At 39.0% G+C, this 24,107-nt stretch overlaps 1 protein-coding gene, 1 non-coding gene and 1 pseudogene across 4 annotated transcripts in view; 2 read left to right on the top strand and 1 right to left on the bottom strand.

Moving 5' to 3' along the window:
* ST3GAL3 (ST3 beta-galactoside alpha-2,3-sialyltransferase 3) overlaps positions 1-24,107 on the top strand; it is a 300,267-nt gene that overhangs the window by 35,252 nt on the left and 240,908 nt on the right. For all 3 annotated transcript variants that reach the window (XM_077149972.1, XM_077149968.1, XM_077149967.1), the window contains exon 2: positions 22,079-22,223. In XM_077149972.1, the coding sequence (XP_077006087.1) occupies positions 22,109-22,223 (115 nt within the window). In that variant the 5' untranslated portion in view covers positions 22,079-22,108. The remainder of the gene's footprint in view (positions 1-22,078; positions 22,224-24,107) is intronic.
* Positions 812-916, bottom strand: LOC143675252 (U6 spliceosomal RNA). The gene has a single exon (XR_013171492.1). It is a non-coding gene; the product is annotated as a U6 spliceosomal RNA (small nuclear RNA).
* On the top strand, positions 8,550-8,978 carry LOC143663253 (large ribosomal subunit protein eL33 pseudogene; annotated as a pseudogene).

Raw genomic sequence — 24,107 nt, 5'->3', positions numbered from 1 at the left:
GAAAATTATTCAGAAATATATAGTTTCCATACATGCCCCATGGTTTACATTAGGAATCACTGTGTTGTACAGTCCTGTGTTGTTGTTTTTTTTAAATTTTATTCTAGTAACATACACACAATCTAAAACCACATTGAGATATCAGTGAGATCATATAGTACTTCTCCTTTTGGGGCTGGCTTAATTCACTTGTCTCGTTTATCAGAACTTTATTCCTTTTTATCACTGAATAATATTCCATTGTATGTACATATGCCACATTTTGTTTATCCATTCATCTGTTCATGGATATTTGAGTTGTTTCCATCTTTTGGGCTATTGTAAATAATGCTGCTATGTACATAAGTGTGCAAATATCTGTTCAAGTCCTTGCTTTCCATTCTTTTGGTATATATCTAAAAGTGGGATTGCTGGATCATTTGGTAATTCTATACTTAACTTTCAGAGAAGCTGCCAAATTGTTTTTCCAGAGTAGCTACACCATTTTACATTCCTACCAACAATGAACAAGTGTTCCAGTTTCTCTACATTGTCTCTAATATTTATTTTTCATTTTTTAAAAATAGTATCCATTTAGTGAGTGTGAAATGGTATCTCATTGTGGTCTCGACTTGTCTTTCCTTAATGGTTAATGATGTTGAGCATGTTTTCATATGTTTTTTTTAATTATTTATTTTTTATTGATATATATTATATATCCATATACCATGTAATCATCCAAAGTATATAATCATTGGTTCACAATGTCATCATATAGCTGTGCATTTATCATCACAATTGACTTTTTGTGTGTGTGTGTGAAAAATAACATAAAAATATAGGACATTTCACGAATTTTGCTTGTCATCCTTGTCCAGGGGTCCTGCTAATCTCTGTATCGTTCCAGTTTTAGTATATGTGCTGCTGTAGCAAGCACTTTTCATGTATTTTTGATCATTTGAGTATTGTCTTTGGAGGAATGTCTATTTAAGTCTTTTGCCTATTTTTAAATTGGCTTGTTTGTCTTTTTGTTATTGCGTTGTAGAAGTTCTTTATATATTCTGGATAGTAAACCCTTATCAGTTATGTGGTTTCCAAATATTTCCTCCTGTTCTGTAAGGGGTCTTTTTACTTTCATGTTGAAGCCCAAAAGTTTTAAATTTTTTTTTTTTTTTTTTTTTTTTTTTTTTTTTTTTTTTTTTTTTTAAAGGAAAGACAGAGAGAAGGAAGGAAGGATAGAAGGAAGGAAGGAAGGAGGAAAGGGAAACATTTTTAAACATTTTCTTGTTTTATTGTATTCTGTTTCTCCGTTTTTTGTTACATGGGGTGGGGCCGGGAGTCGAACCGAGGTCCTCCGGCATAGCAGGCAAGCACTTTGCCCGCTGAGCCACCGCGGCCCGCCCAAAAGTTTTAAATTTTGAAGAGGTCTCATTCATCTGTTTTTTCTTTTGTTGCTCATGTTTTTGATGTAAAGTCTAAGAAACCATTTTCTAACGCAAGATCCTAAAGATGCCTCCCTCTCTTTTCTTCTAGGGATTTTATAGTCCTGGTTCTTGTATTTAAGTTTGATCCATTTTGAGTTGGTTTTTGTACATGGTGTGAGGTAGGGGTTCTCCTTCATTCTTTTGCACATGGTTGTCCAGTTTTCCCAGCACTTTTGTTGAAGAGACAGTTCTTTCTCAATTGAGTGGACTTGCCACCTTGTTAAAAATCAATTGCCCATAGATATGAGGGTCCATTTTTAAACTCTCAGTAAGATTCCATTGGTTTATATCTCTCTCCTTGTGCCTGTGCCATGTAACTTTGATCTCTGAAGCTTTATAATGTTTTATTATTGTAAGACATAATAATTTCTCCAACATTTTTATAAAATGTCATTTTAATCATTTTTCATATTAAAAATTATGGAGAAAATACTTGTGGTTTATGGCTTATAATTAATTCAGATCTATGCATAGCAACTAAAAGAATCAGTTGTGTATGTGTATGTTCGTATATACATAGAGACAGAGAATGCTCATTTCTAGACTCTATTCTTTTCCATTTATCTATTTATCTTTTCCTGAGACAGTACCCATCTGTCTTAATAATTATGAACTTTGAGTTGGTTTTTGCATCTCATTATTTTTCATTAAAAAAATTTCTGGGCCCGTTCAAGATTACTTTAGATCCAAGTTCAAAACAAGTCATGGAGTTTGATTGGAATGATGCTGAATTTATAGAGGACTGACATGTCGGGAGAACTAACATCTTTCTAATATTTCATCTTCTTATTTAGGAACATGTTATGTCTCTTTATTTTTCCAGGGTTTTTATGTCCTTTAGTAAAAACTTTGCCCATTTCTCCTTTGTTTATTTTTAGGTATTTTATTGCTTTTGTTGCTATCATGAATAAGATTTTTTCCACTTATGTCATCTAATGGGTTATTGCTGGTATAACTTTTAAGAAGAGGTTGATCTTTGTAATTTATTTTCATAATCACCCTTTTTATTGAATTTCCTATTGGTTCTAATGTGTTTTTTATAATCTGTGAAAATTTTTTTAAAAGTTTTTATTGTTGAATATAACATATACAAAGCAAAGAAAGAAAAAAGCAATAATTTTCAAACCACACTTCAACAGGTAGTTACAGAACAGATCCCAGAGTTTGTCATGGGCTACCATTCCACCATCCCAGATTTGATAATCTTGGAGAAGCTGATCCCTCTGAGTTTCAGGATTTATTTGACCTAGGAACCTTCCAGGAATTGTATGTACCAGGAAAGCAAACGTAGTTCATGAAACCTTTATAGAGTCTCAGTTCAAGCACTAGGTGTTCTTAAGAGTCAACAGGGGTGATATTGATTGGGGTTTAGTAAACCATGGCAATTAGCACTTTATAACTGAAGCTTGCATAACCCCATCCTCCAGAATAGCCTCTTGACTCCATTTGATCTCTCTTAGCCACTGGATGCCATATTTTATTACATTTCTTTCCCCCTTTTGGTCAGGAAGCTGCCAGGGCTAGATTCATCCCCAGGAGTCAAACCCCAAGTTGTCAGGGAGCTTTTCATCTCTGAATGGCTTGTTCCATGTAGAGCGGAGAGTAACAATTTTCTTTGCAGAGGTGGGCTTGGAGAGAGAGACAGGCCACATCAGAGCAACAAAGAGACTTCCTAAAAGCAACTCTTTAGGCCTTGTTATGGGTAAACTTAGCTTCTCCCCTACAGAAATAAGTTTCATGAGGGCAAGCCTCAAAATCAAGCGCTTGGCCTATTTCTTGAGAGTCCCCAGTGGTTGAAAGGGTACCCGAGGTTTCCCAGATGGGAGAGTTTAATAGTTCCAGTGTATCTTTGGGACAGTTTCCCTTCTAACCCTAAGGGACTCTACAAATACTTTTAAATGATCAGTCCACCGTAGTCCGTGATGTAACCTGGTATTATATTAACTTATACAGAATTACAAGCCCTTGTTCCCATTCTGGCCCCCAGAAGTTTGGGTTGTTCACATAAACTATCCAGAGAGGTTGATTTAGATGATGTGTGACAGAAAATTTAGGTTCTGGACATAATGAACATCTCTGCCTTTGGTCTCATAAAGTAGCTGAAAGTGTAGAGTACATTGGGTACTCTCATTGGGTCCTGATCTCTTTTTCAGTTACTTTAACTATTATTATATATAGCTGTGCTAACTTTCAGGGCTGCAGCACTCCATTTCTGGGTCTTAGGTGTCACAGAGTTATTCAGAGTTCCAGGGAAATACTGTGGTAGTTAGATTCAGTTGTCAACTTGGCCAGGTGATGGCATCTAGTTCTCTTGCTGTGGATGTGAGCCAATGGTACGTGAACCTCATCTGTTGCTGATTACACCTGCAGTCGGCTAGGAGGCAGTGCCTGCTGCAGTGAATGATGTTTGACTTAATTGGCTGGTGCCTAAAGGAGCGAGCACAATGTAGCACCACCCAAGCAGCTCAGCATACCTCATCTCAGCACTTGCAGCTCAGCCCAGGCCTTTGGAGATGCAGAAAGAAATCACCCTAGGGAAAGTTGTTGGAACCCAGAGGCCTGGAGAGAAGGCCAGCAGAGACCATCCTGTGCCTTCCCACATAAGAAAGAACCTCAGTTGAAAGTTAGCTGCCTTTCCTCTGAAGAACTAACAAAATAAATCCCCTTTTATTAAAAGTCAATCTGTCTCTGGTGTGTTGCATTCCAGCAGCTAGCAAACTAGAACAAATACCAATTGATAAACTTAAACTTCAGTATCTCAGAATCTAGACATGCATTTACAACTTCAGACTATGTGGCTGCTATAAAGGGCTTTCAACCTAGGCTCCCATTTTTTAATAAGTATTTTCTGAGAGAGACCTTGGCATACTTGTTCTTTTGTTTCTGGTTTATTTTGCACAACATGTTGTCCTCAAGGTTTATTGAGTTCATTGTGTACCTATTGACATCCTTTCTTTTTATAGCCGCACTATATTCCATCATATAAATGTATCACCATGTCATTATGTGTATGTATCACATGTATCATTATGTCCCTTCAGCTTGCTCCATCTATTGAACATCATGGATAATGTCCAAAATAAATAAACTATGCCTTACAGTATCCTCGCTTGATTGTACAATCAGCAGCACTTCAATTTTAGACAGTAGTCATTGGTCCATAATGACAAAAGAATTGGCAAACACGTCACAAACTATCAAATCAGAACTACCCCTTATTACTTGTCCCTTACCCCCAATTAATTGCCCTGGTAGTGCTGTGTCTTCTTGTTAACTATTGTCCATACCATGTATTTTTCCTTTCCCCCCTATATTCCTCTGTTATTGACTTTCTGTGCACTATTAAACCATTGAAATAGCTCATGTGAGAATTTATTTATAATTATAACTTATTTATATAATACATGGCTCTATTCATCCCTTTCAATCATTCATATTTAATATGGCAATGTTACTTATAAACGTGCTAATTAGTTACCATGACTTCTGTCTATTCCCTTGCATTTAGAGTCAGCCATTTTAGATAGCTTTTCCTCTGTCTCTAGCTTTTGTGTACTTCTTGGTCTGCTATATTTCTATAGACATAGAAATATAGATATCTATTTAATGTGTAAGAATAACCTCCAGGATAACCTCTCGACTCTGTTTGGAATCTCTCAGCCATTGACACTTATTTTGTCTCATTTCACTGTTCCCCCTTTTGGTTGTGAAGATTTTCTCAGTCCGTTGATGCTGAGTCTCAGCTCATTCTAGGGTTTTTCTCAATCCCTGATGCTGAGTCTCAGCTCATTCTAGGATTTCTGTCCCACATTGCCAGGAAGGTTCACACCCCTGGGAGTCATGTCCCACGTAGACGGGGAGGGTGGTGAGTTTGCTTGTTGTGTTGGTTGGAGAGAGAGGCCACATCTGAGCAACAAAAGAGGCACTCTTGGGGGTGACTCTTAGGCCTAATTTTAAGTAGGCTTGACCTATCCTTTGTGAGGTTAAGTTTCATTTGCACAAACCCCAAGACTGGGGGCTCAGCCTATAGCTTTGGTTGTCTGCACTGCTTGTGAGAATATCAAGAATTCAACTTGGGGAAGTTGAATTTTCCCCTGTTCTCACCATTCCCCAAAGGGGACTTTGCAAATATTGTTTTATTCACTATTCAAATCATCCTGGGATTTATCAGGTCATCATTCTGGACAAACCAACAAAATCTCATGTCCTACTCAAGGTTCCATGCACTTATGGTGTTCAATTAAGCTGTCTACATAAGTTATATTAGGAAATGCACTAATCAAAATATAAATTTTGGATCTATTCTCTTTGGGGTACGCTACACTGCTTGGATCTGTAATTTGAAGTCTTTCATAAGAGTTGGGAAATTTTCAGTGATAATTTCCTCCATTAGTTTTTCTCTTCCTTTTCCCTTCTCTTCTCCTTCTGGGACACCCACAACATGTATTTCGTGAGCTTCATATTGTCATTCAATTCCCTGAGTCCCTGCTCATATTTTTCCATTTTTTTTCCTATGTTTTCTTTTGCTTGTCAGATTTCAGATGTTCCATCCTCCAATTCACTAATCCTATCTTCTGCCTCTCAAAATCTAAAATTGTAGGTTTCCATTGTCTTTTCATCTCTTCTACTGTGCCTTTCATAAGTTCTGTGATTTGTTTTTTCAGACTTTCAATTTCTTCTTTTTGTTCAATCCTTGCCTTCTTTATCTCCTCACTCAATTCATTGATTAGATTTTTGATGAGGTTTTCCATGTCTGTTTGTATATTCTGAATGAATTGTTTCATCTCCTGTATCTAATTTGAATTGTTGCTTTGTTTCTATGACTGGGCCATATCTTCAATTTTCCTAGTGTGATTTGTTATTTTTTGCTGGCGTCTAGACATTTAATTACCTTAATTAGTTTATTCTGGAGATTGTTTTCACTTCTTTTACCTAGGATTTTCTTGCTGGATGTATTTGCTGTCTGTCTGTTCTTTGACATTCAGTTTAGCTTTTTCTGGACCTCTAGCTTAGGTTTTGTTTAACAGAGAAGAATTTTTCAGTTCTTGTTTTCTTTTTTCTTGTCCTGCCTGTATGGTGCCTTTTCCTCCCCACCCTTAGGAGGGCCTACTTAGGTATTATAGACCCCAGCTGGATTTTCCCAGACCAAACTGGCCTCCTGTCTGGAGGAAAGAGTCACCGGAGTCAGTTTCTCCCTAAGGGTGAGACCCAGTTGGTTCAAAGACTTTCCTGTGAAGTGTCTGGGCTCTGTTTTTCTTATCCTGCCCAGTATATGGCGCTTGCCTGCCTGCAGGTCCCACCAGCATAAGATGATGCGGTACCTTTAACTTCAGCAGACTCTCCCTGCTGGGGGTGTGGTGGAGACAGAGGAGAGGTTGTAGGCTGGGTTTAATGGCATCAAATTACCAAGCCCTGGGGTCTGAATTCCTTGAGGGAGGGATTCCACCTGAGTTGGGTTTCACCCCTCCCCTGGGAAAGGCACAGGCTCCAGACAAACTCTCAAACAATCTTGTTTCTGCCTGTACCTGAGGCAGTTGCAGCCTGAGAAACCTGTCGCAGTATCCAAAGGCAGTCCAACCTTTGTAGAAACACAGCCACAAAAAAGAAAGAGGAAAATCCTTCTCAGAACAGGACCACCGTTCCTCAGGTTTGCCAAGCAAGAGCATAAGTTGGTATGTTGCTTTGTGTACCTTCATATCCTATGTGCCCCCTCCTTTCCTTCAGGGCCCAGACCTTTTCAAGTATTATGTGCTATCCGATCCAAAAAACCTCTGTTTCTTTATTTTTCTTTTTCTGTCAGCTCTGCCCCCTTGGCGCTGGGGTAAAAATCAGCAACCTCTGCTTTGACCAGGTTCATCTGAGCTGTGGGCCTATTTTTAGTAGTCAGAATTTGTGAATTAATTCCACACTTGTAGCTTAGTTGCGCTCAACCCCTGCTGCTGGTAAAGTCTTTCCTTTCTCCTCCAGGAAGCAGCTTGTGGGGGAGGGGTGCCAGCCACGGTGACTTGGGAAACTCCCAGTTCTGGGGGGGCTCGCAGCCAGTCCAGCTGGTCCAGACTGGGGTATGGTGTGTGTCCAGTCGCTGACATGGCCCCAGGAGCTGCTCTGTACTGTTCATGGTTATTTAATAGCTGTTTTGGAGGATGAACTAAATCCCACACCTTGCTAAGCCACCATCTTGGCCCCTCTGTACATTCATTTTGTATCCCATCACTTTGCTGAATTTGTTTATTAGTTCAAGTAGCTTTGTTATAAATTTCTCAGGATTTTCTAAGTATAGAATTAAGTCAACTGCACATAATGAAAGTTTTATTTCTTCCTTTCCTATTTGGATACCTATTTCTTTTTCTTGTCTCATTACTCCAGCTAGGACTTGTAGTACAATGTTGAATAATAGTGGTGACTGGGTATCCTTGTCTCGTTCCTGATTTTAGAGGAACTGCTTTCAGTCTCTCACTGTTAAGTATAATGCTGGCTATGGGTTTTTCGTATTTGCCCTTTCTGATATAGAGAAAGTTTCCTTCAGTTCCTACATTTTGAAGTGTTTTTATCAGAAAAGGATGTTGGAGTTTGTCCAATGCTTTTTCAACATCAATTGATATGTGATTTTTCCCTTTTGATTTGTTAATGGGCGGTATTACATTGCTTGATTTTCTTGTGTTGAACCACAATTGTTTTCCTGATATAAACCCCACTTGGTCATAATGTATAATTTTACTGTGTCTTTGGATTTAATTTGCTAGTATCTTGTTAAGAATTTTTGCATCGATATTCATTAGGGAGATTGGTTTGTGGTTTTCCTTTCCTGTAGTATCTTTACCTGGTTTTATTAGAGTGATATTAGCATCATAAAATGAGTTAGGGAGTGTTACTTTTTCCTCAGTTTTCCAGAAGAGTTTGAACAGGACTGGTGTTAGTTCTTTTTGAAATGTTTGATAAAGTTCCCCTGTGAAGACTGGGGTAGATCAGAATACAGGCTAAAGGATAATGTCATCCATATTTTAAAACTTAACCTTCTGTGTGAGACCAAAGGGAGAAATGTTTACGTTGTACAAAATTTATATTTTGGGTTTTCCGCCATCTTGGAGCCTGTGGAGGCCTGCTGGGAACAGGATTTCTAAAGCGGCAAATATGTCCGGAAGGCTGTGGTCCAAGGCCATTTTTGCTGGCTATAAGTGGGGTCTCCGGAACCAGAGGGAGCATACAGCTCTTCTTAAAATTGAAGGCGTTTATGCCCGAGATGAGACTGAATTTTATCTGGGCAAGAGATGTGCTTATGTGTACAAAGCCAAAAACAACACAGTGACTCCTGGTGGCAAACCTAACAAAACCAGAGTAATCTGGGGAAAGGTAACACGTGCCCATGGAAATAGTGGCATGGTTCGTGCCAAATTCCGAAGCAACCTTCCTGCTAAGGCCATTGGACACCGAATCCATGTAATGCTGTACCCCTCAAGGATTTAAACTTATTGAAAAGTAAATAAATAAATTTACGAATTTGTAACAAAAAAAAAATTTATATTTTGGGTAGCATATTACCTAATTTAACTTGTATGGTAAGTTTAGTTGAACACCATAAGTACATGGAATCTTGAATAGGGCATGAGGTATTTTTGCTTTGTCTAGCATAGTGTGATGCCCCGATATATCCCAGAGTAATTTGGGTGGTGAATAAAGAAGTGTTTGCGAAGTCCCCTTGGGGCACTAGGAAGAAGGAAGGAAATATTCAGTTTCCCCATTTGGAAAACTCCTGATATTTTTGCAGGCAGTGGGACAACCAAATCAATAGGCTGAACCCTTGATCTTGGGGTTTGCCTCTATGAAACTTACTCCTGCAAAGGATAGGCTAAGCCTACTTATAATTATGCCCAAGTGACACCCCCAGAGAACAACTTTTTTGCTCAGTGTGGCCTCTCTCTCTGTAAGCCAACTTGGCAGGTGAACTCATTGTCCTCCACCCTACATAGGACATGACTCCCCGGGGTGTAAATCTCCTGGGCAGTGTGGGACAGAACGCCCAGGTTGAGCTGCACCTGGCATGATGGGATTGACCAAAAGGGGGAAGAGAGAAATGAGACAAAATAATGTTTCAGTGGCTGAGAGATTTCAGAGTCAAGAGGTTTTTCTTATGCATTATATAGATATCCTTTTTTTAGTTTATGGTGTATTGGAGTAGCTGGAGGGAAGTACCTAAAACTATTGAGCTGTGTTCCAGAAGCCTTGATTCTTAAAGATGACTATACAACAATAGAGCTTTTACAGTGTGTCTGATTGTGAAAACTCTGTGTCTGGTGCCCCATTTATCCAGGGTATGGACAGATGAGTAAAGAAATATGGATAAAAAGGAAATAAATAATAGGGGGGATGGGGATGAAATAAATTGGGTAGACTGAAATACTAGTGGTCAGTGAGAGGGAGCGGTAAGGGGTATAGGATGTATGATTTTTTTTTCTTTTTATTTCTTTTTCTGAAGGAATGCAATTGTTCTAAAAATGATCATGGTGAAGAATACACCACTATGTGATGATATTGTTAGCCACTGATTGTACACCATATATGGTCTGTGTGTTTTTGAAGATTTGTCAATAAAATTATTTTTTTTTTAATTGCCCTGTGAAGCTGTTTGGTCCTGGGCTTTTCTTTGAGGGAAGATTTTGAATCTGATTGTTATCTCTTTCCTTGTAATTGCTTTTTGAGCTCTTCTATTTCTTCTTGAGTCAGTATAGGTAGTTTCTGTGGTTCTAGGAATTTGTCCATTTCATCTAAATTTTCTAGTTTGTTGGAATATAGTTGTTCATAAGAGAATATTTATGATTTTTTAATTTCTTCAGGATCCATGGTAATGAACCCCCTCTCATTTCTGATTTTGTTTACTTGCGTCCCCTCTCTTTTTTTCTTTGTGAGTCTAGCTAGGGGTCTTCCATCAATTTTATTAATTTTCTCAAAGAACTAACTTTTAGTTTTGTTGATTCTTTCTATTGTCTTATTGTTCTCCAGTTTGTTTATTTTTGCCTTAATCTTTTTTTAAAAAAAAATTTATTGATGCAACAATGTACAAGCAAATACATTTTTTTATTAAAAAAAATTAACACAACATTTAGAAATCATTCCATTCTACATATGCAATCAGTAATGCTTAATATCATCACATAGATGTATGATCATCATTTCTTAGTACATTTGCATCGATTTAGAAAAAGAAATAGCAAGACAACAGAAAAAGAAATAAAATGATAATATAGAGAAAAAATAAACATAAAAAATACAAAAAATATATAAAATAACAAAAAAAACTATAGCTCAGATGCAGCTTCATTCAGTGTTTTAACATAATTACATTACAATTAGGTAGTATTGTGCTGTCCATTTTTGAGTTTTTGTATCCAGTCCTGTTGCACAGTCTGTATCCCTCCAGCTCCAGTTACCCATTATCTTACCCTGTTTCTAACTCCTGATGGTCTCTGTTACCAATGACATATTCCAAGTTTATTCTCTAATGTTGGTTCACATCAGTGGGACCATACAGTATTTGTCCTTTAGTTTTTGGCTAGTCTCACTCAGCATAATGTTCTTAGCTCCATCCATGTTATTACATGCTTCATAAGTTTATTCTGTCTTAAAGCTGCATAATATTCCATCATATGTATATACTACAGTTTGTTTAGCCACTCGTCTGTTGATGGACATTTTGGCTGTTTCCATCTCTTTGCAATTGTAAATAATGCTGCTATAAACATTGGTGTGCAAATGTCCATTTGTGTCTTTGCCCTTAAGTCCTCTGAATAGATACCTAGCAATGGTATTGCTGGGTCATATGGCAATTCTATATTCAGCTTTTTGAGGAACCGCCAAACTGCCTTCCACAGTGGTTGCACCATTTGACATTCTCACCAACAGTGGATAAGTGTGCCTCTTTCTCCACATCCTCTCCAGCACTTGTCATTTTCTGTTTTGTTGATAATGGCCATTCTGGTGGGTGTGAGATGATATCTCATTGTGGTTTTGATTTGCATTTCTCTAATGGCCAGGGACATTGAGCATCTCTTCATGTGCCTCTTGGCCATCCGTATTTCCTCTTCTGGTAGGTGTCTGTTCAAGTCTTTTTCCCATTTTGTAATTGGGTTGGCTGTCTTTGTGTTGTTGAGTTGAACAATCTCTTTATAAATTCTGGGTACTAGACCTTTATCTGATATGTCGTTTCCAAATATTGTCTCCCATTGTGTAGGTTGTCTTTCTACTTTCTTGATGAAGTTCTTTGATGCACAAAAGTGTTTAATTTTGAGGAGCTCCCATTTATTTATTTCTTTCTTCAGTGCTCTTGTTTTAGGTTTAAGGTTCATAAAACCGCCTCCAATTGTAAGATTCATAAGATATCTCCCTACATTTTCCTCTAACTGTTTTATGGTCTTAGACCTAATGTTTAGATCTTTGATCCATTTTGAGTTAACTTTTGTATAGGGTGTGAGATACGGGTCCTCTTTCATTCTTTTGCATATGGATATCCAGTTCTCTAGGCACCATTTGTTGAAGAGACTGCTCTGTCCCAGGTGAGTTGGCTTGACTGCCTTATCAAAGATCAAATGTCCATAGATGAGAGGGTCTATATCTGAGCACTCTATTCGATTCCATTGGTCGATATATCTATCTTTATGCCAATACCATGCTGTTTTGACCACTGTGGCTTCATAATATGCCTTAAAGTCCGGCAGCTTGAGACCTCCAGCTTCGTTTTTTTTCCTCAAGATACTTTTAGCAATTCGGGGCACCCTGCCCTTCCAGAGAAATTTGCTTATTGGTTTTTCTATTTCTGAAAAATAAGTTGTTGGGATTTTGATTGGTATTGCATTGAATCTGTAAATCAATTTAGGTAGGATTGACATCTTAACTATATTTAGTCTTCTAATCCATGAACACAGTATGCCTTTCCATCTATTTAGGTCTTCTGTGATTTCTTTTAACAGTTTTTTGTAGTTTTCTTTGTATAGGTCTTTTGTCTCTTTAGTTAAATTTATTCCTAAGTATTTTATTCTTTTCGTTGCAATTGTAAATGGAATTCGTTTCTTGATTTCCCCCTCAGCTTGTTCATTGCTAGTGTATAGAAACACTGCATATTTTTGAATGTTGATCTTGTAACCTGCTACTTTGCTGTACTCATTTATTAGCTCTAGTAGTTTTGTTGTGGATTTTTCCGGGTTTTCGACATATAGTATCATATCGTCTGCAAACAGTGATAGTTTTACTTCTTCCTTTCCAATTTTGATGCCTTGTATTTCTTTTTCTTGTCTAATTGCTCTGGCTAGAACCTCCAACACGATGTTGAATAATAGTGGTGATAGTGGACATCCTTGTCTTGTTCCTGATCTTAGGGGGAAAGTTTTCAATTTTTCCCCATTGAGGATGATATTAGCTGTGGGTTTTTCATATATTCCCTCTATCATTTTAAGGAAGTTCCCTTGTATTCCTATCCTTTGAAGTGTTTTCAACAGGAAAGGATGTTGAATCTTGTCAAATGCCTTCTCTGCATCAATTGAGATGATCGTGTGGTTTTTCTGCTTTGATTTGTTGGTATGGTGTATTACATTAATTGATTTTCTTATGTTGAACCATCCTTGCATACCTGGGATGAATCCTACTTGGTCATGATGTATAATTCTTTTAATGTGTTGCTGGATTCGATTTGCTAGAATTTTGTTGAGGATTTTTGCATCTATATTCATTAGAGAGATTGGTCTGTAGTTTTCTTTTTTTGTAATACCTTTGCCTGGTTTTGGTATGAGGGTGATGTTTGCTTCATAGAATGAATTTGCCTTAATCTTTATTATTTTTCTTATTTACTTTGGGTTAGTTTGCTGTTCTTTCTCTAAATTCACCAGGTAAGCAGTTACATCCTCAAATTTTGCTCATTCTTGTTTTTTAATAAAGGCATTTAGTGCAGTGAATTTCTCTCTCAGCACTGCCTTTGCTGCATCTGATAAGTTTTGATATGTTGTATTGTCATTTGTCTCCAAATATTTACTGATTTCTCTAGCAATTTATTACTTGACCCACCGATTATTTAAGAATTTTCTTAATCTTCATATATTTGTGAAAGCTCTGGTTCTTTGGTGATTATTAATTTCCAGCTTCATTCCGTTGTGGTCAGAGAAAGTGCTTTGAAAGTGTATGACCTATCCTGGAGAACATTCCATGTGTGCTAGAGAAGAAAGTATATCCTCATGTTTTAGGGGGTAATGATCTAAATATATGTATTAGGTCTAATTCATTTATCCCGTTGTTTAGGTTTTCTATTTCATTGTTGATCCTCTATTTGGTTGTTCTGTCTATAGTGAAGAGTGGTGTATTAAAGTCTCCCATTATTACTGTTGAAACGTCTTTAGCTCCCTTCAGTTTTACCAATGTTTGCCTCATGTGCTTTGGAGTTCCTTGATTGGGAGCATAAATATTTATGATTGTTATTCCCTCTTGGTGAATTTTCCCTTTTATTAATACTTAGTATCCTTCTTTGTCTCTTATGACATCTTAATTTAAACACCATTTTATTTGATTTAGTATAGCTACTCCTGCTTTCTTATGGTTGCAGCTTGCATAGATCTTTTTCCATCATTTCACTTTCAATCCAATTGTGTCCTTGACTCTAAGATGTATCTCTTGTAAACAGCATATAGATGGACTATATTTCTTAATCCATTCTACTAGTCTGTATATTTTGTGAGTTTAGTCCATTAATATTCCAAATAATTATTGTAAAAGCAGTTCTTGAATCTGCCATCTTATCCTTTAGTTTTTATTTGTCAAATCTATATATTCTTTTCTTCTTTCTGTTTTTATCCTTCAAATTACCATCACTATTATTCTTCAATTATGTGCCCTCTTCAAGACCTCTCTTTCCTGCCTTTTTTTTTTTCCAGCTGATAGGGCTCCCTTTTGTATCTTTTGGAGGGCAGATCTGTTGTTGAGTAGTTCTCCCAATATTTGTTTGTCTTTGATGATTGCACTCCCTCAGTTTTGAAGGATAACTTGGCTGGATAAAGAATTCTTGCCTGAAAACCCTTCTCATTCAGATCTTAAATATACTGTACCACTGCCTTCTTGCTTCCATGGTGCCTGTTGAATAGTACAAAGTCAGTCTTATGTGTTTTCCCTTGCATGTAGTAGATCGCTTTTCTTGTGCTGCTTTCAGGACTTTCTGTTTCTCTTCAATATTTGACAGTTTGATTAGTATGTATCTTAGAGTAGGCCTATTTCAGATTTATTTTGTTTGGAGTTCATTGGGTTTCTGATTTGCATATTTATGTCTTTTGTAAGGGTTGGGAAGTTTTCCCAGATTGCGTCTTCAACTAATTTCCCCAGCCCTTTACTCTTCTCTTCTCCTTCTGGGACAGCGGTGATTATTATACTTGTGCACCTCTTGTTGTCTATCATTTCCCTAAGAACCAGTTCCATTTTTTTTTATCCTTCTTGCCATTTGTTCTTTTATGCACCCTAGTTCAATTGTTCTGTCTTCTGTCTCACTTATTCTTCCTTCTGCACCTTCAAATCTCCTATCATGTGTCTCTAGTATATTTTGAATTTGTTCTACTGTGTTCTAGTTTGCTAGCTGCTGGAATGCAATATACCAGAAACAGAATGGCTTTTAAAAAGGGGAATTTAGGGCAGGCCACAGTGGCTCAGCAGGCAGAGTTCTTGCCTGCCATGCTGGAGACCCAGGTTCAATTCCTGGTGTCTGCCCATGCAAAAAAAGTTAAAAAAAAAAAAAAAAACGGGGTGGGGTGGGGAGTGGAATTTATTAAGTTGCAAGTTTGCAGTTCTAGAATTAAAGCAAGATAATAGAAGTGTCCAATCTAAAGCATCCATGGAAAGATACCTTGGTTCGAGAAGGCCAGTGACGTTCAGGGTTTCTCTTTCAACTCGAAAGGCACATGGCAACATCTGCTAGCTTTCTCTCCAGGCTTCTTGTTTCATGAAGCTCCCTTGGGGGCATTTTTCTTCTTCCTCTCCTAAGATCTCTGGCTATGTGGGCCCTCGTGGTTCTTATGGCTCTTTTAAAGGATTTCAGTAAATGAATCAAGATCCACCTGGAATGGGTGGAGTCACATCTCCCTCTAACCCAAGGTTAATACCCACAATTGGGGGTGCCACATCTCCATGTAGATAATCTAATCCAGCCTCCAGTACTGAATAGGGATTAAAAGAAACAGCTGCCTCCACAAGATGGATCAAGATTAAAACATGGCTTTTCTAGGGTACATAATCCTTTCAGACTGGTGGATTCCACCCTCTGGACCTTAAAAAAGACATGTTTCTCCCATATACAAAATACATTAATTCCATCACAATATCAGAAAAGCCTTAAACCATTTCAGTAGCAATACAAATACAATACAAGGTTAAAACCAGTACAAAGTCTCATCAAAGTTAGTTATAGATGTGATCTGTCCTAAGGCAAAATCCTCCTCTGGCTCTGGATCTGTAAAACTCAGAACAAGTTATTTGCTGTCAATATATAAAGGAGGGACAGTCGTAGGATTCATATACCCATTTTCATAGGGAGAAATTGAAGTAACACAGGGGTCATCAGACCTAAGCGGTTTCAAAAACCTACAGAGTATACTTCATTAGATATCAAAGTCTGAGAGTCATTTACTTCAGGGCTTTTGGAAGCAGCAGTCCCACCCTTTCCAAGGGACTATGCAGTGGCCCGCCTTTCCCCAAATGCAAACTTGGGCGACACTGGGGAGACCATGTTTTGGGGGCTTTACCCAGGCTCTCTGCCATCTCTGGGGCACATGCTCAACCCCTCCATGTGGTGACAGCCAGGCTCTCCCCAACCCCCAAGGAATGTGCTTCACCCTCTCCAAGGCCTGAGGTGGCACAGCTCTTCCACTGCAGTGAGGTGGAAGACCCACCCTCTGCCTTCCAGGCAATCTCACCCTTTCCTGGCTCAAGGTTTCTTGACTTTAGGCTTTAGCTTTCATAGTTTTGCCTCTGAACATTTTTCTTCTGATGTGTCCCTTCTCTGTCCCTCTCAGTCCTGACTGGCAGTGGCTCTCTTTATACAGATCCTGCAACACTCTTGTTGGCTTTCTATGCGATAGCCTCAGATCATGCCCATCAGACAGAAGGAATTTCCACAGATCCTTCCTGGATAATTCCAGGTTCAATCCTGGCTTTTTCTGAAATGGCTGACTGGTTCCACATTTGGTTAAATTCTCACATGGGGCACTATTCTCTGGGGTCTCCCTTTCTGGAAGCCCAGAATTTTCAAGACCATCAATTTCTGATTTCTTTGTACCCAAGAGTTCAGTTCACAGTTTACCTCTTTCCTGCCACATTTCGCTATAAGCTGCAAGGAGAAACCAGGCTTCACTTTCCATATTTAATTTGGAAATCTCTTCTGCTAAATATCCAAGTTCATGGCTTTAAAAATCTGCCTTCCAGCCAAAGCCACTAGTCAATTTTGCCAGATTATCTGCCATTTTAAAACAAGGATCACCTTCCTTCTAGTTTGTAATAACACATGCCTCATTTCTGCCTAGAGCCTCATCAGAGATATCTTTAGAGTCTACATTTCTACCAACAGTCTCTTCAAAGCATTTTAAGCCTTCTCTATCAAGCTCCCCACAACTACTCCAAAATCTTCCCCTTAGCCATTTAAAAAACTGTTCCAACATGTTTGGTATTTGCAAACCACAGCAACACCCCACTTTTCTGGTACCAAAATCTGTTCTAGTTTGCTAGCTATGGTATGTAACATACCAGAAACAGAATGGCTTTTAAAAAGGGAAATTTATTGTTGCAAGTTTTTAAAAACGGAAATTTATTAAGCTGTAAAAATCTCCAAATTAAAGCAAGGCTATAGAAATGTCCAATCTAAGGCATCCAGGGAATGATACCTTGGTTCAAGAAGGCTGATGGCATTCAGAGTTTCTCTCTCAACTGGAAAGGCACATGGCAAACATGGTAACATCTGGTAGCTTTCTCTCCAGGCTTCTTGTTTCATGAAGCTCTCCCGGGGATGTTTTCTTCTTCCTCTCCTAAGGTCTCTGACTGTGTGGGCCCTCATGGTTCTCATGGCTCTTTTAAAGGATGCCAGTAAACTAATCAAGACCCACTTGGATGGGTTGGGTCACGTCCCAATTGGATGTGCCACATCTCTCTGTAGATGATCTAATCAAGTCACCAACAGTACTGAATAAGAATTAAAAGAAACATCTGCCTCCACAAGATAGATCAAGATTAAAACATGGCTTTTCTAGGGTATATAATCCTTTCAAACTGGCACATACCACAGCTTTCATTTCTGTGAGGCCTGCCATTTTTCTCTTTAATTTTTTGAATTTTTCCTTATGCTTTTCTAATGTCTTCCTGATATCCTTATTTCTTTATAAATATACTTGAGTAGTTGTTCTATTTTCCTGTGTTCCCTCTGGAGTTTAATTCGATCATTTGGCTGGGCCATTTCTGCTTGGTTCTTCACATGCTTTGTGATTTTCTGTTGTGCTCAGGACATTTGATTATCTTAATCAGGTTATTTTGCAAGTTGGTTTCCTTCACTTATCTCAAGTTTTGTATTTACTTGGTTTTGTGTTGAAGGTTTACTTTTGCGTTTGGTTTCTCAGTTATTCCCTGCCAAACCAAGGCCCAGATTTCATGTAGGGTATACAATTCAACTTGATGGTCTGTTAAAAGCTAGGCCAGTGTGTACGGGGGCTTCGGGGTAGAACAGCTATCTACCACGTAGGAGACCTGGGCTCGATTCCTGGCCCATGCACCCCCCAAAAAGAGAAAATAATAATAAAATAAAGTAAGAATATAATAAAAATATGAAAAAACAGCAACAACAACATAACACACCTCAGCAGTAGTAAGCCCCAAAGTCAGAAGGAGACACCCCAAGATATATTAGGAATGAACTCAGACTGGTGCCCACCAAAGGGAGAGAAAATTTAAGAAAAATAAATAAATAAAATAGAATTAAAAAAAATATATAAAATAAGAAACATAAAACCCCAAAATAGAAATATATAAAATATATAGAAATGAAAATTTTAAGTAATAAAAAGTAGCAATAATGCTGCTAATAAAAATGTGTATAGAAAAATATATGGAGAAAAAGAAGGGGAAAAGAATATTAGGAATAAAATAAAAACCTAAGCAAATAGGGGGTAGCCTGTGTGCATTTACCCCTTCTCACCAGCAGGTGGCACTCCTCAGGCACCGTTCCCCTCAGGCCCACCCCTCCTGGACTGCAGTGGCTGTTGAAAGGGTGCTCCTGGGCTGTGGTGGTGAGTGCCTGCTTTATCAGCTGACTTACCGCTCCCGGTACCTGGTGGGTCCACCAGACACTGTGCCCCTGGGGCCAGCTAGTCTGGCCAGGTGATTGCTCCCGACGCCTGGAGACCTGGCCCAGCGCATTGGACAACCTGGTCCACCTCTGGACTACCCGCGAGCACTGTTGGCTACGGGGCTAGGCAAGGAGGTTTCCCCAGGTCGCAGCTGGGGGTGGTTGGAGAGGAGGGACTGTCAGTTCCCTCTGATCCACCTCCCCTCCCACTGCAGCCCACTCCCGATGGAGATCATGGTCAGTCAACCCACTCTCTCTCCCTGTCTGGATCCCCCGCCTCTCTCTTCCCCAAACACCCTAGAGGCCCTCTTTGTTTACTCACACCCTGGGACCACAGTCCTAGTTATTTTCTGCCTGTCCTCTATCTTGTTCCACGGAGCAGGAATGAATTTCATCTACTCCACTCCACCATCTTCCCGAAAGTCCCCTTTATGTTTTTTTCAGATGATTCTCTTGGCATTTCTAACTGAACAATTTTGTAATCTTCAAATGATAACCTTTTATTCCTTAATTTATAATATTTATGCATAATTTATTTTTCTTATGTTATTGCTTGGCTGCCATCTCTGAGTAGGGGTGGGGAGGTGATGATCCAAGAAAGTCTTCTTTGTATTACATTTAAGCTGAGTATGAGAGGCTGTGCAGCAGGCAAAATAGCAGTGTGGGTGGAGAATGTATTCCGAACAGAGTCCTTAAGGAAAGAAACAACAAGGCGGTGTTAAATGAATGGAAAGAATTCCTAGAGCGTAGGACACAATCAAGGCCGGGAGAAGCCGAAGATGAGTGTGAAGAGCAAATAGGAGGCTTGGTCAGAAGAGAATGCTAGACCTGAAGGAGAAATTATTTTATTCTAAAGGAATTGAGAATTTAATGAAGGATTTAGTAGACAGAATGTCGTCCCCCCTCCCCTCAACCTGCCCAAAGATGAGACTTTGCCAGTGTAATTACAGGTTACGGGCCTTGCAATAGGGAGTTTAACTTGGATTATCCAGGAGGGCCCTGGCTAATCACATAAGCGCTGAAGAGCAGAGAACTTTCTCTGCTTGGAAGCAGAAGAGAGATGTGACGGAAGAAGTTAGATTCAGAGAGGGACCTGACTCACCATGAGTGAAGGGATGCCACAGGGAAAGCATGGGAAGGACTGCAGGCCACCTCTACGAGCAAAGACTGGTCCCCCATCTGATGGCCAACATGGAAGCAAGGACCTTGTCCCATAGCTGCAAGGAACTGGATCCAGCCAACAATGTGAAGGAGTTGGAAGCAATTCATCGCTGAGGCTTGAAAGAGGAACACATGCCTCTCCAGCACCTTTGCTTTGGCTTTGGGAAACTCCAAGCAGATGACCAGCAGAGTCACACTCTACCAAGACTTCTGCCTTCAGAACTGTGAGATGATAAATTTGGGCTGTTAAGCTGCTGTATTTGTGGTAATTTCTTACAGTAGCAGTAGAAAACTAATATAAAGGGGTTTAAATAGGTGTTCTAGTTTCCTGGGCTGTTTAAGCAAATACCATGCCCTGATTTTTTTTTTAATTAATTTATTTTTTATTTATGATGCATAACCACATACAAACACAAACATTCTTATCATATGATCATTCCATTCTTGTTATATAATCACTAACTCACACTATCATCACATGGTTGTGTATTCATCATCATGATCATTTCTTAGAATATCTGCATCAATTCAGAAAAAGCAATAAAAAGAAAACAGAAAAAAATTCATACAGACCATACCCTTTACCCCTCCCCTTCACAATCACCAGCATTTCAATCTACTAAATTTATTTTAACATTTGTTCCCCCTATTATTTATTTATTTTTAATCCATATGTTTTACTTGTCCATCGATAAGGTAGGCAAAAGGAGCATCAGACACAAGGCTCTCACAACCACACAGTCACACTGCGACAGCCGTATCATCGTACAATTATCTTCAAGAAACATGGCTACCGGAGCACAGCTCCACATTTTCAGGCAGTTCCCTCCAGCCTCTCCATTACACCTTAACTAAAAAGGTGATATCTATTTAATTTGTAAGAATAACCTCCAGGGTAACCTCTCGACTCTGTTTGGAATCTCTCAGCCATTGACACTTTATTTTGTCTCATTTTGCCCTTCCCCCTTTTGGTCGAGAAGATTTTCTTAATCCCTTGATGCTGAGTCCCAGCTCATTCTAGGGTTTTTGTCCCACGTTGCCAGGAAGGTCCACACTCCTGAGAGTCATGTCCCACGTAGAGAGGGGGAGGCCATGCCTTGATTTGACTTAAACCATGGAATTTTATTTGCTCATTGTTTTGAGGCTAACAGGCATCATTAAGGCAATACTTTCTCCCCAAGGGTGTGGCTTTCAGGCAAATGCTTTCTCCCAGAAGAGTGTGGCTTTGGGGCTGTCTGCCTTGTGATCCTTGGTCCTTAGCTTGTCACATGGCAAGGGACACGGTGGCATCTCCTGGTTTCTCCCTTCTTTTCCCGTTTCTGTTGATGTGCAGTTTCTGGCTGCTCCCTCTGTGAATTTTCTCTTTTTCTGTCTGAATTTCATTCACTTATAAAAGATGTCAGCAATAGGTTCAAACCACATCCTGATTAAGGTGGGCCCCACATTTCCTGCAGTAGCCTCATCAAAAGATCCTACTTACAGTGGGCTCACACCCACAGGAATGGAGAGATTTAAGAACATGGTTTTTTGGGGGTACAAAACCACCACACTGGGTCATATGGTAATTTTTTACTTAGCTTTCTGAGTAACTGCCAAACTGCTTTCCGCAGAAGCTGCACTGTAGCTTCAAAGTACCACGACAGGGAAAGTACTGTTATTAGACTTTGTGTTATTAAAAGATCACTCCTTGTGATGTATGGAAAATGGGTTTTGGGGAGTACAAATTTCAAGATGGGGGAACCCATTCTTGGGAAGACAGTCATGGCTTAGATCAGGGTAGTGATGATGGGAAGGGGATATAATTTGGTGTCTATTTGGGAGATTAGAACTGCCAGAACTTGGTCATTGATTGGCTGTTTGGAAATGCAGGAGAAGGGGGATACACTACTGATTTCTGGCTGAGATGCTGGGTGACTGGTGGAGCCGTTCCTTGAGTTAGGAATGAGTAAGTTGGAGGATGTTACATCATGAACTTAGTCGTAATTCTAGGGTGTTCATCATTTGAAATTCCCTCTCTTAATATTTTATTTTAAATACCTTCAGTCACTAAATCAATAAGATGATCACTTTCTTTATTAAGACCTAAATTGTTTTTATTTTCTTTTTCTAGGTCATGTAGGAAATCACAAATCATGTGAAGATGGGACTCTTGGTATTTGTACGTAATCTGCTGCTAGCCCTCTGCCTATTTCTGGTCCTGGGATTTCTGTATTATTCTGCGTGGAAACTGCACTTACTCCAGTGGGAAGACTCCAGTAAGTATTATTGCTCCAGGCCACCCAAGGAAAAGCCTGTTGCAGACCAGTTTTCTGGCTTTTCATGTGACTTTAATGCTCTCATATTCGTCAGAGTTGGGCAGTGAGAATATGCTAAACATTTCTGAGATTTAGGCAATTTCTAATTGCCTAAATTTAGGCTTAGAAATTGCCTAAAGCACTTCAGTTACTGTAGGCTGAGAACTTTGATGTTTTAAAAAACTGCATTCCAGGGCAAGTATCAATTCCTCTTGTGATGTCAGTGAGAATGGTGCGATTCTTCAATGAAAAACTCAAACTGGACCAGTACTTTTGTTTTTTGAATGCTTTTGTTTATCTTTTAAATTATGGTAGTATAGTGCCACTCTCATTTGCCATTTATTATCTTGGGGCTTGGCATTGAAGTTGGTTTTTCTTCGTCCCTTAAACATTCATCTTTGCCTTTTTCCTTGAATTTCCATTTAATACCCTCTTTGTTTTGTATTCCCTAAAGAAATTTTGTCTTCTTCATCTTTTTAGAAACTTTGCTGGCATTGAACTTGTACCCAATTAGAACAGTTCCTTGTTTTCCTTAAGCAGTAACTCCTAATCTCTTTCTTCCCTTTGTGTGTTTGATCCCATGTGTTGTACAGTGTGTTCCCCATAGATGTCTGAAACCCCTCTGACTTAGTTTCTATTTACCTGATGTTGTCTCTGGCTTTTGGTTATTGGCTTGCAGTTGAAGAGCTTACCCTGATCATCACCAGTCTTTGCACACTGTCTTCTTGATTGTAACTCAAAAGTGTCATAAAGTGAACTTAAGTAGTTCTCCTCTTAGTTCCTTTGTCTGATGACTATCCGAGTTCGGGCCAGGAAATGTTGGGTGGCATGCTCTCATTCCTAGTAGTGTGTCTTCCTTAAGGTAGTTTTATTTTTACAAACATATGCTGGATACTAGTGTGGCACTCACTTGAGAGCAGTGTCAATTCTCTAGGTTGGAGGTTAAACTGAGTTGGACAGAAGACATGTTCAAGTCCTACCCTCAGATCCTGTTGGTGAGAGCTCATATGTAAATAGAACCATTGAAGATGTCATTAGCTAAGGTGAAGCTTAATTGAATGAGGGCAGGCCTTAATCCTATATATCTGAAGTTCTTATAAGCAAAGGAAGTAGGACATCAAAGTGGAAACCAGAGGAGGAGTCATAGCAGACAGATTGTCATGTGACAGAGGGTACTACAAAGCCAGCCCTAGAGTGCTATATAGACTGTTGGAGAAATCTTGACTCTGCCAACACTTTGGCTTTGGACTTCTAGCCTGCAAAACTGTGAGCCAATAAATTCCTGTTGTTTAAGCAAAAAAGAAAAAATAGAAAAAAGAGTTGGAAAGGGCTAGAAGAGGCAGCTGGCAATTAGACCACTGTGTATCGAGACCCTAACACGGAAACTGTTCCTTTGTGGTAGTTCATTTATCTGATGGCCCAAACTGTTGGCACAGTTTCACGTCAAATTAAAAAAAAATAAAGTGTTATGTCTTTAATTTATTATTTTCGGTGGAACGTTTAAATGCCTCCTATATGCTTAGCTTATAATTATCACTAATTACTTTGTGTTTCAAGAGTTTATTCAAATTTCTTTGTACAGACTTGTACAAAGTCAAGGAGACTGCCCCAAATAAGAAATGTTTGTATCATTGCAGTGCAATATTTTGTAGTTACAGGAAATTGTCTTTCTCCATAATAGATGGACCCATCTGTATCCATAATATAGATGAAACTATAAGTAAGGATGGGGGCCTCTGTTTCTGTTAAGAGCTACTGGCCTGTATAATTAATCAAGGGTCAGATATTTTCCTAGAGAAGTAGGGAAGGAAATAAACTTTTTATTGGACATCTATTTTGTGCCAC

The sequence above is a fragment of the Tamandua tetradactyla genome, chromosome 2 (genome assembly GCF_023851605.1).
Source record: "Tamandua tetradactyla isolate mTamTet1 chromosome 2, mTamTet1.pri, whole genome shotgun sequence".
Taxonomy (NCBI): Eukaryota; Metazoa; Chordata; class Mammalia; order Pilosa; family Myrmecophagidae; genus Tamandua; species Tamandua tetradactyla.
Note: the sequence above shows the minus strand (reverse complement) of the source record. Positions and strands in the feature narration are given on the sequence as shown.